General features: G+C 40.7%; 1 protein-coding gene across 4 annotated transcripts in view; it reads left to right on the forward strand.

Moving 5' to 3' along the window:
- The window catches only part of TFDP2 (transcription factor Dp-2), a 63,957-nt gene that overhangs the window by 14,545 nt on the left and 30,872 nt on the right, over window positions 1-18,540 (forward strand). For all 4 annotated transcript variants that reach the window (XM_074877596.1, XM_074877598.1, XM_074877597.1 and 1 more), the window contains 2 exons: window positions 4,852-4,918; window positions 18,008-18,111. In XM_074877596.1, coding sequence (XP_074733697.1) covers window positions 4,852-4,918; window positions 18,008-18,111 — 171 coding nt within the window. The remainder of the gene's footprint in view (window positions 1-4,851; window positions 4,919-18,007; window positions 18,112-18,540) is intronic.

Genomic DNA, 18,540 nt, shown 5'->3' on the forward strand with positions numbered 1-18,540 from the left:
GACTGGGCTAACTGCTCACTTTCTCAAAATGCAGGACACTTTCTAGTATCTGCTTGTGGAACATTGCTTATGGGTAATTTGATTTTCCTTAGAAAACAAATCTGACCAAAACAGCTATGAATAATAAAATGTTGAATAAAAGTTACAGATTCTCTCAGAGATTAGATGTTTACATGCATACGTACATACACATTGTACCCAGATGTAATTTAAATCACCCTGTCATTATGGCTTTTTCATTAATTGCTTATATCAGGGGTTCTCAACCTTTCCTTCACCACGGACCCCCTTTAAATACCTTTTGTGGCCACAGACCACCAAGACCTAATTCAAGATTTAAAGCACTAGACTGCATCAAATATTTATTTCAATTTTCTCATAAAGGGTCTTCAAATTTGGAGAGAGGGGGAAATGTTAATCTATTAATACACACACTCCTATTATAATATCTTTATTGCAGTGATTCCGTATGAATTTAAAATAATAGCATCGACGCTCTTCTTGCTCAAATGGCCCATGTTACGGTATTTTAACGTGCTAATTCCGAATTTGATGCCAATTTTTACATTAAAATTTGATTATAAGTTTTTACAATTCTTCTCACATCCCCCCTTGTTTGTCTGTGTTCAGTCACCGTATATTTTTGTTTATGGGTCCAGGGCCACCACTTGGAGGAACAGACTTTAGCCCCATTGTGGCCCTAAAGAGGGCGGTTGGGTTAAGAAAATGTCTTTAAGAGAAAAACTGCCAAGTTACAGTGGGTCCCACCAACCATACTAGCACCAAATATCCTAGCGTGTCAGGGCAGGCAGGGGCAGGGGGGCTTGAGTATGAGAGGAGCATTGAGGGGAGGGGGCTGTGGGAAAAGGAAGTGCAGTGCTTGCCGCAGGCCAGACCAAATGTTTCTGGGCTGGACGTTCCCCACCCCTGCTTTAAGCCTTCACGGACCCCGTGTGACGACATCGCAGCCCCCAGGGGTCTGCGGACCACAGGTTGAGAACCACTGGCTTATATCATAAAATGAATTTTTCTTGCCTGTTTTGTACTTTCATTCCCATCTGTCCTTCGGGTAAGAAGGCACCAAAACAGTATTGAGAAAAGGGGGAAAAATGAGCAAATACTCATGGTAAACTTATTTTTAGGACAGCAGATTATTTGAATAAGACTGTTAGTTTTGATTGTCTGATCTGAATTTATATCCATGTGCTTGTAAAGATATTTGTCACTGCTTCTCAGGGGGTGGCTGTCATAGGTGAGGTTAGTTAAATGGCTGTAATAGTTCTCCTTTCACATGTCAATATGGAAAAAGACTAGTTAGTTTACCTGCTGAAGTTGGTCAGGAGGGCCTTAAACAAGCCTTACACCTGTCTTACACAGGAAACTTCAAAAACAATGTAAAGGACACTAGCTGTTCTGCACTGATAGTCCATGCAGGTTTCTTTCAGTTTATAGTGAGAGCATCCTTTTTAGGTCCTGCCTGAGTTGTTTCTGTAAGTGACACTACTACAGTTTGTCTACAGATGAGTCTGTTGGGGCTTATGGCCAGTTAATGGATTTACAACTTCTACATGCTATAGTCTGGATTAATTCTAGGAGAGAGAGAACAAGAACTTTTCAGATTAATGGGAAAGTTAATTTCTGTAAGGAAAGGGAAGGATTGCAGGCAGAGACTTGCTACCTGAACGGCATGTCAAGCAGTGGAGAAGGCTGATAAGCTACAAGAGCAGCTTGTGACAGTTTGCCCCATCCAAGACTCTGGTTGTGATTCTTTTTTTTTTTTTCTTTTCTTTCCCCTTGCCCCATTTGGAAACTTCTTAGTCACCTACTAGGAAAGGGGAAAAAAAAACTTGATGAAAATACTCAGTAGGATGCAAAGACCTGCCAAGTGCTTGCTTCTCTTACTTAATAGCTGGATTCATCTTGCTGCAGATGGACAGAAGTAGGAGTTCAGGTCCTGCCGTACTCAGTAATCCAGACACTCTGGGGCAGCATTACAAAGCAGAAATATCATGCGAGCCATACAGAAAGTAATAAATGATACTTGTGTAAGCATTGCTGATTTCAGCTTAGGAGTGGTTAAATGACAAGACTCCCAGAAGCAGTGGGTGGTACGGTGTCCAGATAACAACATGGCCTGGGACCTCTCTGACATCGAAATAAAGTTCTTGTTCTGCTGCAGTATTGTAATACTGCATCACACTTCGCTTTTTTTCTGAGGGCTTAGTTATGATAATTCTTCTGTAAGAGAAGCAAATTCCTTTAGATCTGCCACACTTCTCATTTAAGTTCTCATGAAATTCAGTTTGTTTTCAAGCTCTTCTAAACTTAGATACAAAGATTATAAAATTGAGAAGGGCTCCTGTTCATTGGATGCTCTTTATAAATGTGTTACTAGGACTATCATCATGAAAATACATATTTCTATGCAAATTAAAATTCTGCTGTAGTTTTGTATCATTTGGATCACTGAAATACAAGATACATCGAAAAAAGAACTCAAGTAATTTGTTGCATCTCCTTAAATATTGAATTAGTTAAATAATCAAAATGTTTCAGAGAATTAAATGTAAATGTTTGAATATTCATAGCAGGTGAAGAGTCATCCTGGGCTGACAGTGCATATGTATATTATCTTCAGTGTTTAATTGAAGCACTGATATGAATCAACAGGGAAATGTACAGTTGTAAATCTAGAGAGGAAGGTTCAATTGTGAACAAATTGCAGTGCTGCCTTTGAAGATGTTCAAGGGACTTGTAATTCTTTTCCTTTCTCTTGGAACGAGTTAAGGCCCTTATATCTAACACTTGATACTTATCCCTGTGGCTCCCCTGTTCCTTCTCTGAATTGAAGTTTTGTCCTATTTGTATTCTGTTTCTTGCAGAGGAAAGGTCCTAGGGAGAAGCTGATAATATTATTAATTGTGCAAAGGCAGCAGTAGTATGATGGAAGATTGCTGGCTCTTCATCTCAGCTTTGCAGTCGTAATGCCCTTTCAATGCTGTATGCTATGCAATTTACTAACCCCTCCAACTTCTATTTTAAACATCTCAAGAATACATTTTCAGCGTGAGGAATCATGGTGACCTCTTACCACATGGGCTTTCCTTGCCGCCCGGAGGGAAGAATACTAGAATGCTGCTGTTTTCCCTATGGACCTGCTACCAAAACGTGACAGGAGACGTTTTGCGTTTGTTTTCATGTCTTCCTACTCTTTCCCCTGCTCAAATCCAGGCGTTCCTGTTCATGTCCTCCCCGGCCCTGCTGCATTGCCTCTGCACCGCTGCCACCTGGTGGGAGACAAAAGGGAAACGGAGAGGAAAAAATGAGACAGACTTGCTCTGTTTCAAAAGCCACTTCTGGTGATATCATAGTCTGCAACAACCAAAGCACTTGGTTGCCCATTGGAAATAGTATATGACTGTTTAGTTGGGTGTGACAGGAAAGAGCAAGTCTGATGCAGACAACGTTTGAGATAAATTGATGAACTATACTGAGCATCTCAAGGGCTTGTTTACAGAAGCATGTAACTTAGCTCATTTAGGCAGTATTTTACGATCAGGGTAGTGCAGCAACAGTTAATGTTCGTATGTTGCTCCCGATGGTGAAAAAATCTTAATTAGAAGCAGTTTCAAAAGAGTCTGTCACAGTGCTTTGTGCAGATTTTCCCCTTCAAAACTTACTTGCGAATGGAAGTTCTCTAGAGGAACTGAGCGATCAAATGCTTGTAGTAGGTATTTTTTGTTCTTGTGTAGTTTATTTTAGTGTTATGTTACTACTGTTTAATCTGCCTGCAATTAAATGATTCTCTTATTTGATATTATTAAAATTCTACAAGCGGCCCTAGTATATGTTCCATTACTACATACATCTGTAAAATAAAGCAAAAATTTGATCCTTGATTGTATGATTTGTATTTTTTAGCTTGGATACCTGAAGCCTTTGTCCCAATTATTTACAGAAGTACTTATATTTTGTATTTTAAAAATAGAGTTTGTAGTATTTAGTTGAATTGTCTACTGTTCCAACAGAGCGCAATCCCTCAGCACCTATCACAGCTTCTATCTCGGAAGCAAAACAAAATGCTTTGTTGAACAGAGGTTACTAAGGTGGTGCAGACATAATGCTCTGAAACTGCAGAATGCCTTACCGTTACCTGCTGTTGCTGGGCTCGTCCCTTGTTAGCTGGGATCTGAGGGACTTTCCATCTCTTCCCTCTGTTGTCCAGGAACAGTGATCTTGCATTTTTCTATACAAACTCCACCTTTCTGTGCTTTGTGTACACGCCAAAATCTGAGATGCAGCATTCTGTATACGATTTAAGTTCTCTATGTCTCTGGTAATTTACCCTCAGAGTAAATCAGTTTATATCTGAAGACTAGGGAATGTATTTAAAATGCCTCCATAGTCACATCTCCTCAGGCCTGCACACCGTGCAGCTTAGTACTGAGAACACTGGACAGCAAGCAGATCTCTGCTATGTTATTGGTGACAGCTGCTATGTTTGACATGGAGAGGACAGTGACTTACACCATAATAGCCAGAATGCGCTGCTTGGGTCATGTATGGTACAGTATCAGAATATTTAGGGGTTTTTTAGGTAAGAACTTAGTTAAAATTAGAGTTTGTCTTCATATATACACAGTAAATGTCTTGGATCCTTTGCCTTTAATTTCATGCTCTTGTTAGACTCTACTATCCATAGGATTATGATATTTCAGAAATGCAGAACAGATTACTTTCATAATACTGTATTTTATACACACAGTACATTTTTATCATGTAAATTAGTTGCATACTAGAAAACATAGAAAGATTTATCATATTTAAAGACTTCAAAACTGTTTTGTTCAGGTTGGTGTGACTTCCACAAATGGAGACCTGAAAGGATTTATAGATCAGAACCAGAGTCCAACAAAAGGTAAGAGAGTTCTATTTGTATACATAGAAAAGAAGCATACATTAAGACTTATTTCTCTCTTATATTTACAAAATTAGTATTATTGCTGATTTCACTGCATATAGTTGGTTCAGTTCTGGGAGACTTGGAATTTATATGTTCAAAATGTATTTCATACATCCACACTGGTAGATATTTTATTACTGACGTGCAAGTGTCAATAACAAAGATTTGTAAGATCTTCAGGTTTTCAGAGGGGAAAAGAGAGTGTAGTAAAAATAATTAGAGGATAAAATAAGCCTTTTTCTTTCCTTGATGGTGAATCGTGTGCTGAATCTCCTGATTTCCACACCACCCTTAAAGTTCCCACACTGTTGTAGTCCAAATGGGAGAGAAAGTTAAGCGTAACTTCATGGTCAGTGATATCTTGTGGTACTTTTATAAGCATTCTGGGTAATTTACAATAATATTTTGTCCTATCCCATTTCATCTTAGCATTTTTAGATTTATCACTTCTGACTCTAAAAGTGTGTTGGCAGTCAGAACTGCTATAGGATTCCAGGAAAATAAAACTGCAACCCCACTTATCAGTATTAGAAAACTTCAGGATTTACAGTTCAGGAAACTGCTTTGATCAACCTTTATAAGTAAATACTGTTTTGCTATTATCCACTGCAGTAAACAAATGCATGTACTAGCTGGAAGAATGATTTTTGGCTCATCACGACAGTTTAGGTGCATCAGACTTCAGAGTCTGGAAACATGAGAGAGTCTAAACAGAAAATGGCTAGAGCTACAGTATCTTCCTAGTTTTCTAAACTGTGCAGAACATTACAGACTGGTTTTAGGCCTTTGATAATTTATTGTGCACTGGTGAGATAATTGCCCTTCATGTTTCATTATTTTGTGATTATTGTGTCACGATACTAGGGAAAAAGACGTAAGTCTTTTCAACATTTTCAAATAATTTCTGTGAGACAAGCAGTTGATTTGTTCAGAGAATAACCAAATTGGATAACTTTATAAAGTATAGGACATTACTGTTAGTAGTAATAACTCATTGATCCTTATCCCAGTCTTTATTAGGTTTTTCTTTTGGGATGATGAATGTATTATTTACCTCCATTCTTCTACACTTTCTAAAATGTTATGCTGTAATGATTTTTCAGTGTTTTAATCTTGAGGTATAATTAAAAATCACTGACATCTCTGTTGAGATATAACATCTTGTTCACACAAATATTCCATAAAAGCTGGAAAAACCTGCATGCCGGTATCTAAGCTGTCTCGTACTTTCAGTCTGAAGTATCCTTTACTTACTTCTGGCATGTCCACCGTTGAACTCTGGAAATTAAGGAGAGGGGAAGAAACTCCAAACAGGCATTCAGATCTACTGTCTCTTAACAGGGCTTTGTGAACTTCCTAATGAATACAGTTTTTATTTGTTTATCCATTATTTATCTTATTTGCTTTAGTAAAAATAAAGGCAATTTATTGCTCCATATCTGGGCCTGTTCATAATGTGCCTTCACAGTGTTCTTAGACTGAAGCATGGTGGATTTTTTGATATGTTCAAGAGCAAAAGAGACAGGCCAGTTGCTCAAATAAGGATCTTCTTGAAAGCATCAGATTTCAAGTGCTAGAAATTTTTCTTTAGAAAAGTTGCATTTAATTTTTTTCTTTCCAAAAAGATAATTATTTGTGGTTTGTGTTTATTTGTTGTCTGCATCTAGCACAAACATACTAATTTAGTACCAATCTTACATTAAAGGAACACTTCAGATTCCAGTCCTGAGCCATGAGCACATAGAAAATTCTTGCAAGTTTTATTCATCGTCTTGTTTTTTTAATGAACTCTGATCTTTTATATACTATGAAATCTATTGTGTAATCCTGGTTTTCCTGGGTTTAATTTTGAAGAATGCTGGACTGTTCTAAGTAAACCCACTGCTCTGCCACTTTGCCTAATAACAGTAGACTGCAGCCTGGCTCTTTGAGGATGCTGTTTCAAACTGCAGGAGAATGTCTTGAAAGATTTCCCAAATCAGCTGTTGCTCTTTCTGTACTCACATAGCTGCAGTCTCATTCTGTAACACAGCACCACTAGATAATGTAGGGGAAATTTTTTGGCTTTTTCACACTAAAAATGTGTAATCAAAATAGGTAATCACTTGACCCCTGTGCTCTAAAATTACTTTCTCTGCTTTTTTTCCATTCACAGGCTTAAATTTCAAAATCTCTTTTCTCCCCGAGTTTTTCCCTTGAACCATCTGAAGCAGTAGTAACTGTTGCTGCTGTTCCAGTGTGTTTAATCAGGCTTCATTTATCTTTCCTACCATGACCTGTAGTGTCCATGCACAACCTCTGGATATTTTTCAGGTTTATTTTGCTGCAGGAGAAGTTAATGCTCACAGACTGCTTAGGTATTGCAATCTAATCTGTAAGTCTTAAAGTACTGCTGTGTCACTTCTGCTGATTTTTAAATCTGAATTACTGTTTCTAAATAGGTTGACAGGTTGTCTGGTTTATTTGGGGGTTCAGTTTTCTTATTACTTGCTTGTTTCCTGTGTTTGTTAGTAAACACTGTGGTCTTCTTGCTGTAGCTTTTTTGATTCAGGCTTTTTAGATACTTTCAGTATTTTTTTTATTCCTTGCATAGATGATGTGTGGGGAAAAAAAAGCATTTCTAGTACCTGATGTATCTAAATGCAGTACCTGGTGTATCTAAATTACTAAGGAATTCATGTTTTAAATGTGATAAATTCAAAATCAAAGCACATACATCCAAATTTATAATCCTTATAAAAAGACTTACTGCTTAATTCTGAAGGGAACTAGATTTTTCTTTCTAGGTGTGCCTAGAAGAAATATCACAGTGCTCAGCAGACCATTAACTCAGAATGTTGTTCACTTTGTTTAGTGAACAATTCCTGTTCAGCAGACAATTTACTTTCCTATATTTGTTACCTTTAACTCATGGTAACAGGGTCTTTTGGCTAAAGGATTTCCACTTGTTTCCTCTGCTTGAAATGAACACTCATTGGATCTGAGAGGGAACGCCACATGCAGATGGCTCTTAACTAATGGCCAGGGACTTGCCTAATGCCAGGGACTGCTTGTTGCAAGGACGGTCATTGGGTAAAATATTTTAAGTAGTCCACACAGCACTCTCTGGATATCTCCTTTCTGAAAGTCATTCTCACTCAGTCTTTGACATACTAGATTCTTACTGTTCCAGTTTGAATTGTTCAGCTATGGCAAACTGGGCTGACTATGCTTCATTTCCTTATCTGAAAGTACCTGGCGGGCTAGCGATTAAAATTATTTCTGTAGGAGACGAGCATTTTAATTCTCTCAGACAGGAAAAAATTGGCCCTGGTTCTTACTCTTCAATGAATGAATACTCTTGGGTTACTGAATGCAAAAGGGTTCTTCCCTGCATGTTCTGGAGAACAGATGATTGTTGCTGTTCTTAGCCTTGGGGACAGATCTGTATGTATGTGTTACGTGTTCTTCTAGTGCTTTTGTCATGGATCGTGCCCATTGGGAGAAACTCCTGGTGTGCTCCATGCTAACAAGACTGACACACTCAAGTGTAGGCAGAACTTTGGTGCCTAATAAAGTTTTTGACAACTAAGGTACTCCATTACTTAGGCAAAATCCTGGTGTAAGTGGCAAGATGTCTTTGTGGAGTTGGCCTGTTCCGTTAAAATTAAGTATAATAGTTCAAGCTAGTTCTTAAACAGGTATAATTAGGTTTGTGAGTTGGATATTGATGGTTCAGTTATGGTTTTGGGGTGATTGTTTCAAGCTGTGGATGAATTAAATCAGACATACTGTAGAGTTCATGTTGAAAAGTTGCATGTGTAGGCAGGAGAATTTAAAATTTAATTGTTTGGGAAACATTCCCAGTCAGTAAGTTAAACAGTTCCAGTTTTGTAATTCTGTTCATATATATTATAAAAATGGAAAGTCAAATCCTTTCCCACCGATTCCAAGCAGAGGGCACGTCTGTATTACCACTTGGCCACTTGCCCCGTAAAGCCGCCTCGCCTGCCCTCTGGGCATCTACAGGGATGCCCGCGGCTTTGAGGGCTCCATTCTAGTTCAAGGAGTAGTCCCAAGGCTACCTGATCTGCGGAGCGTTAGAGTTGCGTAGGTACGAAGCCCTGTAATAAAATCAAGGTTTGCAATCAGATATGACTTGCAGAGTCATTTTAGTAGTCAAAGAAGCTGCTGCTTCTCGGCTGTAAGTTCAGTGAGATGTGGTGCCCTCAGGTGAGCACACTTAATTCAGCACACTCGAAATGATTTCATTCGTTACCTTCTGCAGTGACAGGTAAAGGGACAGCATGTCCTGAAGATTCCTTTAAACAAAACAAGATACACAGAGAACTCCAAAATGGAAAGCAACTGCAGATGTAAAAGATTTCTGCTTGATCTGTGCAGTTCTGCAGAAGGAGCAGAGGGGAGGCGGCTGGGGCAGAGGAGGCATGGCTGCCCACCGGGAGGGCAGACCGGGACCCTCCAGCTGCCCGTCGCTACAGCTCCTGCTCCGGCAAAGCGCCTGTCCCGAGCTCAGCCCCGCGCCGCCTGCCGCCGGGCCGCTCCGTGTCTGCCTTGCTCCCACGACACACTGACCTGTCTTGCCTGGAGGCTCTGTAGCCTCAGCAAAATCTTCTTCAACTCCTTCGATTTCCAGGCGCTGCTGCCGTGGCCGTACTGCAGCGTGGGACTGGCGGGATTAAAACTGCCTGTTTAAATTTAGGAATCTCGGCGCGAATGACGCTGTTAGAGCCGCACGCGTGGGAAGGGAGAGGCCGTGGGGCGAGCGTACCCCGCCGGTGCAGCGCCCCGCCTCGCTCGGCGCGCGATTGCTCCCGCCTGGGCCCGCCTCGCGCTGCCGCCGGTGACAAAGGCGCCGCGGCCCGGCGGAGCGGAGCGGCCCGGCCGCCCCCCGCCGCGCTCGGGCTTGGCTGGTTCAAACTCAACACGGGGGCACTTCGCGGCGGGCGGCCTTGCAGGGGCGAGGCAGTGCCGCCGCCTGAGGAGGGGAGGGAAGCGCAGAAGCTCCTGACAGAACCCGGGTGGCAGGAGCGAAGAGTTCTTACAGCGCTCCGAGGAACATGCACTTAAAATGCCCGCACTGTGTGTGGTAGGGCAGAGGGGTGTGCTGCCAGCAGGGGAACCTCGACAGCCTGGAGAAACTCATCGCGGGGGGCACGGGCCCTGCACCAGTACAGGCTCTGGGGCTCTGCAGAAAGGGACCTGGGGGTGCTGGTGGGGAGTGAGTTGACCATGAGCCAGCAGCCGGCCCTTGCCACCAGGAAGGCTAATGGTGTCCCGGGCTGCATGCGGAGGAGTGGTGACAGCAGGTTGAGGGAGGTGACCCTTCACCTCCACTCAGCACTGGTGAGGCCACTCCTGGACTACTGGGCCCAGTTACGGGGCTCCCCAGTGAAAGAGAGACACAGACATAGTGGAGAAAGTCTAGCCAAGGGCCATTAAGATCATGAAGGGACTGGAACATCTCTCATATGAGGAAAGGCTGAGAGAGCAGGGCCCGTAATCTAGAGAAGGCTCAGGGTGGAACTTACCAATGTATATAGACACCTGAAGGGAGGGTGCACAGAGGATGGAGCCACAGTCTTTTCAGTGGTGCCCAGTGACAGGACCAGAGGCCATAGGCACAGACTGACACACGGGAAGTTTTCTCTGAACATCAGGAAATGGTTTTTTTTACTGTGAAGGTGACAGCACTGGCACAAGTTGCCCAGAGAGGTTGTGGAGTCTCCATCCTTGGAGATACTCAGAAGCCATCTGGACATAGTCCTGGGCAGCCTGCTCTGGCTGGCCCTGCTTGAGCAGGGGGGTGGGACAAGATGACCTCCAGAGGTCCGTCCTGACTGTTCTGTGATTCTGTCTGCAGATTCTTGTAACTTCGCTTGTTAAGTACATATTTTACCAAGAATAGTTGGTTTAAGGTTGGGCAGGGGGGTTTAGATATGAGTTAATGTTTTCAGAAACTTGAGAAGTTGGGGTTTGAGCAAAGTTATCACAGTTAAAGCAAAACCAGCAGCAAAATCAGTAGAAATTTTCAGGAAGGCTTGTTTTGGGGAAAAAAAATTCTTACCAGGCTTTGAGCCAGAAAACTCCCAATGAGAATTAATTTCCAAAAAAACCAAGATGTCTCCTGGAACAAGGTTGTTTCATTCAAAGCTCATAGCTGCTGGTAGGAATGAAGAGGTAATATACATCTGATGTAAGTGGAAAAAACTCTAGTAAGGATTAACTTGTATTTGATAGGTTGCATTTGTAATTATACTATTTCCAAGGTCTTGTTTTGGCATGCTTTTAGCTTATTTTAAAAGTACTTGATGTACATGACCTGCAAGTAAGGGATATTCCCAAAAGTAAATCAGATCAGTTAAATACACAGAGAAGTCACCTGGAGCACAAGCTTAATTTCCAATAGATAATGACCTGAAAATTTAAAGAACTCTAAATTTGTAAGTGCCTGTAAAAAAAATTATGAAAGTTACTGAAACCATATTTTGTTATCTTATATGGGGCATCCTCTTGCACATAAAAAATGAATTTATTTCACAGGTTAACTGTTCTGTTTGCCTCCTAAACAAAATCTATTGGCTGACCCAGTGTGTCTGTATCCGAGTGAAGACACTGGGCATTGATCCACTTTTGTCTATGAACAGTGAGTTGACAGTTACTAGTTTAATAATAAAGTGTGGAAGAAAGAAGCGATGGTTTTCAGCTGGTTGACTATGAGTGAATATTTGATTCTCAAAATGTATAATGTAGACTAACACAATAGTTTTAGTGAATCGGACTGTCCTTAGTTAATACTTTTTTGTTACTATAGTCTTAAATTCTGTGAATTTACATGATGTTCTCTGTTTATTGCTGTGGAGGGAAAAGGAAGTCCGGCTCTAGACTACCAGTCTTGCAACAGGCTCCGTGGGGGATGATCCCTTAATCAGATCAAATTGCAGTTCAGATTGCTTTAGGTGCAAATCTTCACTTTTAATACACAGTGAACTTTGTTTCAATATGTCTTTTTTTATGCAGTACCTAATTTTTACGAACTCCTGATAGGGCTGACATTTTAGAAACTTCTCAAGGCACAGGAGTGCCATATGCCTGTGCTACTGTAATGGAAGCAGTTAAGGCAAGTGTCTCTTTTTTTCTTTTTTAAAATTATTTACCATTTTCTGCCTTTCCTTGTGATGTAATCTTTTGCTTGCTTTGATAGACATCTTCTCTGGCAAGAGAAGATGCCAGTTAAGCTGGCTCTGGTCACCTCACAGCTGCTTTTAAACATTTTCCTTTGCTTAGTGCCAGCATAGCTGTGTTAGGTGGCTGAGCAGTTCACTGCACCTGGGAACAGATTCAGCCAAAAAATACCCATTGTTCCCCCTTGCCAAAGGAAAAGGCGGCAGGTTTACTGCATAGCCATAACAGTGGCTGTGCTGGCTTGTGGGCAGGAATGAGCGTTGGTTGTGAGGCCTGCATAAAAAAACTTTAATGGCAGCATGCTGAGTATCTGACCAGGTCCTTAGGGGGTTCCAGCTCAAGGCCTGAAGAATGTTGGGAGTTCATTGTGTGCTTGAAGAAATCTGCTAAAATGATCAGGACAACAGAGTTGGTTATCAGTAGGCCTACACTTGTTACTTTGAGATTCATACAGCTGTTAACTCCTGTAAATTTGTCTTAAATTGAACAGTAAAAGACTGAAAATGTACTGGTCAGTGTAAGGCTGAAGTACACTGAAATGCTGTGTGCCCCATTTTGGTTTTTATTTTCTACAGATCTCTTTGATTTCATTATTTCTAGATACGTATGTGCTTCTACAGACTATGGAATTTTTAAAGTTAGGTTTATAGTCTATTAAGTTTGTGCAATAAATAAATAAAGAAATGTACCAAGAAAATATATGCATACTAATAGCATTTAATAATTCAGTTTTTCTATATGCTTTTATAATACTGTATCCTGGTCTTGGAGATCAGTTTATGTTTTAGTGCAACAGAGGACCCTGAGGACACGTCACTTATGTTATTGCAGCATATCCTAATGGACTTCTGGTATTTCACAACTGAACTGGGTTTTTTTGCCATTACCGTCAAGTCATAGGTTGTATTATTTAAAATGACTGTTCATTGATACACTTTAAAAAATGTGGATGTTTGTTTCAGAGCTCTGAATATGAAATCGAAACTACCAGCAATTCTCTGGTGTTTTGTCTAAAAATTCAAAGACTTTTTTTGTTATGTACGCATTGTGTGTGACGCCAGCTGGTAGGTCTGTGCTTCCCATCAGCTACGGTTTTCTTCAAACTGGCTGTGACAGATTCTATAGATTCTCCAGTTGACATTGTTTCTGATTATCTTTAACTAAGCTGCAGACCTAACAGATTCAGTTATACAGGAAAAAAATCACTACAACCTCTTTAGCTTCATATTTGTATAGGGGTCCATATTTGTGTGAAGTTAAGCTGTTTAGGATGCCACATAACAATTTAAAGTCTTGTGGGATGGTTAGTTATTGTGTGCATGTGAGCATACGTGTACATGAACATGAGTAACTTCATTTTGTGACTGCTTGAAGCTGAAGATCATTTAAATTGAGTTTTTCTTTGTGCGTGCAAGTAAAAACATTTTGCAAATGCCAGGAAGAATAATAGTTATGTAGTGATAATGTTTTTCTAAATATGGAAGAACAGTAACACTGGTTTTTCTCCATGAGAAACAACCATAGTGGTGACTGAGGGATGGAAGAATAATTTATGTAGAAGCAAGGTGCTTTTGTTCTAAGAGAAACATATGTCCACTGGCAGATTGTTATTTTGAACGTGCATCAGTGATGAGCATGCTCAGTTTGTGATAGTTTTATATATATTGCCGTTAAAGCCTCTCTGTGAGAGTTTTAAGTGGGTTTCTTTCCCATGTGCTCGGTTTTCCATAGGTAGAATGGGAATAATAATGACACTGACCTTTGTGCTTTGAAAGTACTGCCAAGAAACATTATATAAGAATTGAGTATTATTATACAAATCATTCTAGTTTGATCCATCTCTGCTGACCTCTTTCATCCATGCAGTAAGATTACCGTGACTAGGAGGCTGATGGGTCTCATTGTGTTCAGCTTATCACTGTACGCACTGCTGTTTTTCAGTGGAACATAAATCAGGGTAATCTTTTTTTGTCCCCAAATGATGGGCGTTGCTAAGACTTGGCATTTATTTGGAATTTGATAGTGTTTAAAGCCTTTGCAATTGCTGTGTGATCAAGTATATATAATTAGTTTGGTGATATTTTTGCTTTAAGTTGAATACAGAAATCTATTGAATGTTTTTAGATGATCTACAAACAGTGTGACATCTACTTCCTCCTACTTTTTCTATGCTGTTTTATAAATAAGACTTGGAAGAGATTGTTCCTGTTGATGCTTCCTGTTTTATGATACTACCTTGCCTTCAAAACTTAAGAAATTACCAGCTCTTCAGCAAACAGAGGTGCACTAACCTTGAAAATTTGGTGTAAAATACAGCTAGTCATCTTAGCAAGCAAGTTCCTGCTCTATGAGCCGGTGTTGGCAGTTTCCAGTTTGTGGTGATGTTTTTATTGGGCTGGGACTGGTCCTGGCCAGCTCCAGGTCCTTCAGTAGCAGCTCTGTCCCATGGATCTGGGCTGCCACTGGATGAGGGCCGCGGGTGGGATGGGATGCTCTTGGAAGTTGGATTTCTCTTTGTTTAGAGAAGAGTAGTGATGCTGGTGATACTGACTGGAAAATCTGTCTCTTCAGGTTGGGGTGCTGATGTGATCTGTTTGGGAATGCATTAACTTTTTGCAGCAACTAACTGAACCAACTATCATGTTTGCTGTGAAAAGAGATGGGAAGGTGGTGTTTCCACCATTAAATTTGGAGCAGTTGAGGTCACATGAGTATCTGGACTATGACACTATTTTGGAAAAGAAGAAAACAGGAGGGAGGGCATATTTTATTTGTAAGTGGTAAAACTTTTTGTTTACTATTTTTTTCAACTGCTGACAGAATGACTTTTTTTTGTGAAAAATTTGGTTGCTCTTCTGTCTATGGTGGATGAGAGAGACCTCACTCATAAAAAGAAACAGGTCCCTTTCCATCCTATCTGTGTTTAAAAGTCTACATATTCATATATTTATATTTACTTATAAAGAAACTTAAAAGGAAGGACAAGGGCAGGGAAACATTTCTTTGAAAACTCGATTAACTCTCAAGATCATTTTGACACTGCTGCTGCCAAACAGGGCAGTTTTTGTAGAGGGATTAGAAGATGAAGATCTTACTCTGACGATAACTCTAGCCAGAAAGACTTTTAAACATACGGCATATGTAAGTGACTGTCCTTTTGAAATCAAGATCAAGTAATTTGAACAACCTTTCTACTTACTAATGTTACCCTAATGGTGACCATATACGTTTATCCCGGTAGCCTTGTAAATGAAGGAATGGTGCAGCAGTAGCTCTTAATTAGTTGTTTTTGCCAGGGCTGTGGCAGTAAATCTGGTGGTTGTGTGTGGCTTTGGCCATGGGTATTGTATTTTTAAACTACAGCGTTCAGAGAGTCTGCATGTGTGTGCGAGGGGGGGTCTATACATATGTTAAAAACTATTGCCAGTGCAAATAGATCACAATCTACATGCGGCATGTTGAGAAAGAAACCAGCCGTGTGTGCAGCGACTGATGTGGGACAGCAGGCAGACATGTTCATCTGGCTGTACACCAGCAGTGCTAACTGTACCCTACAGTAAGTCTGACATGGCTCAATCTGACATTGTGAAACATGATGTTACAGTGCCTCTTGCAGGCCAGGCAGTGTCGCTGGAGACGACTGTGATGTGTCCTGGTGGTGAGAGAACTGTAAGCCAGATGCTGACATTTCAGAATTTTACCGCACTTTGCCATGTGACCTTATGTTGTGGGCACCAGAGAAAGTAATTTATTTCTTTTCCCTGGTAAGAAAAGGGACAAGGAGAAGTAGCATGAGAACTGATATTGGAGAAAAAAGGGTCAAAAATTTCAGCTGCAGCAGAAAAGAGGAAAATTTCTACAGCAGTCCTGGGAAGTGACAGGCACATCACTGATGACAACAGCCTGTAATGAGAGGAGACTAGGTTTTGATGAGAATATGCTAGCACAGTTTAGCAAATCCTGGGCAAAATCCTGCAGCAAAAGTAAAACTGACAAGTAACTGGCCAGTTTAGAGAACTATTTTGAGCTCAAAATGGGAACACAGTGTATGTAAATCATGAATTACTGTTGTCTTGTGCACTCAGGCACTACCTCACAAAAGGTGTTTCATAATAGAGCAAGGATTTACTGTGGGGGTGGGGTTGCAAGTGTGTGGGTTTTGTAACGTGAGTTAGGTGACTGAATAAATTATTCAATTTATTGAATAGAGAAGAAGCAAGCTTCTTCTGAAGATGTTCTCAGATACTGATCTGCCTTTTGGAAGATTAAGTAATAGAGTTACTCCAGATGCCAAAGGAATTTACACAGAACATTCGAACATCCTTGTCTCAAATTGTAAATATTTCTCATACCTCTCATTTTTTATAAAGGTGAGACTTTGTGTATGTCTCCATCTTTTCTACTTCTGCACTGTAGCTACAGAACATCCTTTTTCAAGTATTTTCTCTCAGTTTTGTGGCTTCTGCTTTGTATTACAGAGAAGTTACACTGTTGAATTTATGATTTTCCAGCTACCTACTGGCAGAACACAGGTGTACTAAAAAATTTTTTTTAAAAAAGACCATGTTTGAGGACCAAGAGAGAAGAGGAAAGTGGGCAGTGGAGTAGAGCAGGTTATATGAGAAGAGACCAGGGAACAGAGATGTCAAACACCACTGAGTCAGCTTGGGACCATCTGAGCTAAGCTGAATGTTGACCAGCTCCTGTGGGAGGAGGGCAGGGCAGGGCGTTGGTGAGGGCTGGTGTCTGCGCTGTTCTGAAGGAACCTGTCACCTTGAGTGCCTTTAGTTTCTGTCTGAGAAATACCAGAGAGTGTAAGTAGCTCTTCAGGATCCAATCCTTGTCCTTATGGCTCGTGAACCTAGGTAGACCCAAGCTGAGTCTGGATTATGAGGCAGTGGCAGCTCTTCCTTGTATTTGATTCTGCCTCCAGATCCACCGCTGTCATTCCCCATTTTGAATAAGGCTGTGTGTAAGAATGGGGGGAGGTATGTGATCGATCGATTCCCAGCTCTCTTGCTTTGGAACTATCAGAGACAGGAGCTGCTGCTGCCACAATGTCAATAGATAAATAAGTGTGTTCACCACTTTGGGTGGCTTGTGTACAACAGTTTGAACACTCATGAGCTAATGGTAGTGCTGCATGACAGTTTTGATTCAGACATTAAGTCTGAATAATCAAGATTACAGATATGATTTGGATTAGAGGAGGAGCAGCGGCACTTGCGAGGCTCTCAGCATAGAGCTGCGCTTCCTTGTGTGAAGGCAGGATGAGTTAGATCTGTAAGCAGTCCAGGAGCACAAAGATGATAAACGTCTTGGGATGAGAACATGCTGCGTTAGAGATGGCATGGTTGGCTGGACATCCAGCTGCCTGCTCTGTTACTTTAGGTAGGTTGTAAAGGCATCATTTACTCCATCTGTATAGTGATTGACAGGCTGTGATAGGCTCACTTCCCTGATGTTTACAGAATACTTTATAGTCAGATGAGGAATGGTTAAGGCTGTGAAGATACATGGATACATATTTTGTATGCTGTCTTACATTAATTTTAACTTCTAATGCTGAGGTATGTCAGGCTGTGTGCTCTTTGTCTTAGGCAAGAAGAAATTGTTTCTGGAAATAAAATACTAAAACATAATTTTAAAGGTAAAATAGTGAAAGTGTAGTTCTGTGAGGTGTCCTTGTGACATCTGCTAAACTGTCTGGAGGCTGTTATGTGAGGGTGTGTTTGCAGCATACGAGACAAAAAGCTAACCTGATTCCAGAACATTAAAGTGATGTGAGATTTTGCCAAAGTGTTATTCAGAGGTTACTAAGGAAGTTATTTAAAACTCTCTTTTTACTGCTCTCTTTAGGTAATATTTCAATAATCACATTACCAGTTTCCAGCACCAACTCTCCAACTAAGATTTTGCCAAAAACCTTAGGACCAATCAATGTGAATGTTGGACCCCAAATGGTAAGTTATGCAACTCTGGTAATGCCAACTTGTGTAACTAGCACTTCCTGTTGATGTAATATGGAAACATGAAAAACAAAGATGTGAACAGTGCTAGGAACTTGCTGCTTCCTGCCTCAGTGGCAGAGGCTGCTGAAGTGCCCCACCTGGGTGGAAGGGTGATGACGTGCGGGTAAGCAAGCTTGGCACGCCAGAACTGCCTCTCCCAGCAATGATCTTGTATGTGACCTTGGGGATATCTGTCTTCCTGCCTTTGAACAGAAATTGAAACACCTTTACCAGTTGACATTTTAACTATTACTCAAAAGCATATTAACAAAAAAAATATGTTAAGAATGTTATTGATACTCTGAATATCTTGAGTCATGTTCTCACCAGTAAATCTTCGGCATTGCCAAGGACAAATGTCTTGGATGTGTCACTAGAGAT

The sequence above is a fragment of the Strix uralensis genome, chromosome 9 (assembly GCF_047716275.1).
Source record: "Strix uralensis isolate ZFMK-TIS-50842 chromosome 9, bStrUra1, whole genome shotgun sequence".
NCBI classification, from domain to species: domain Eukaryota; kingdom Metazoa; phylum Chordata; class Aves; order Strigiformes; family Strigidae; genus Strix; species Strix uralensis.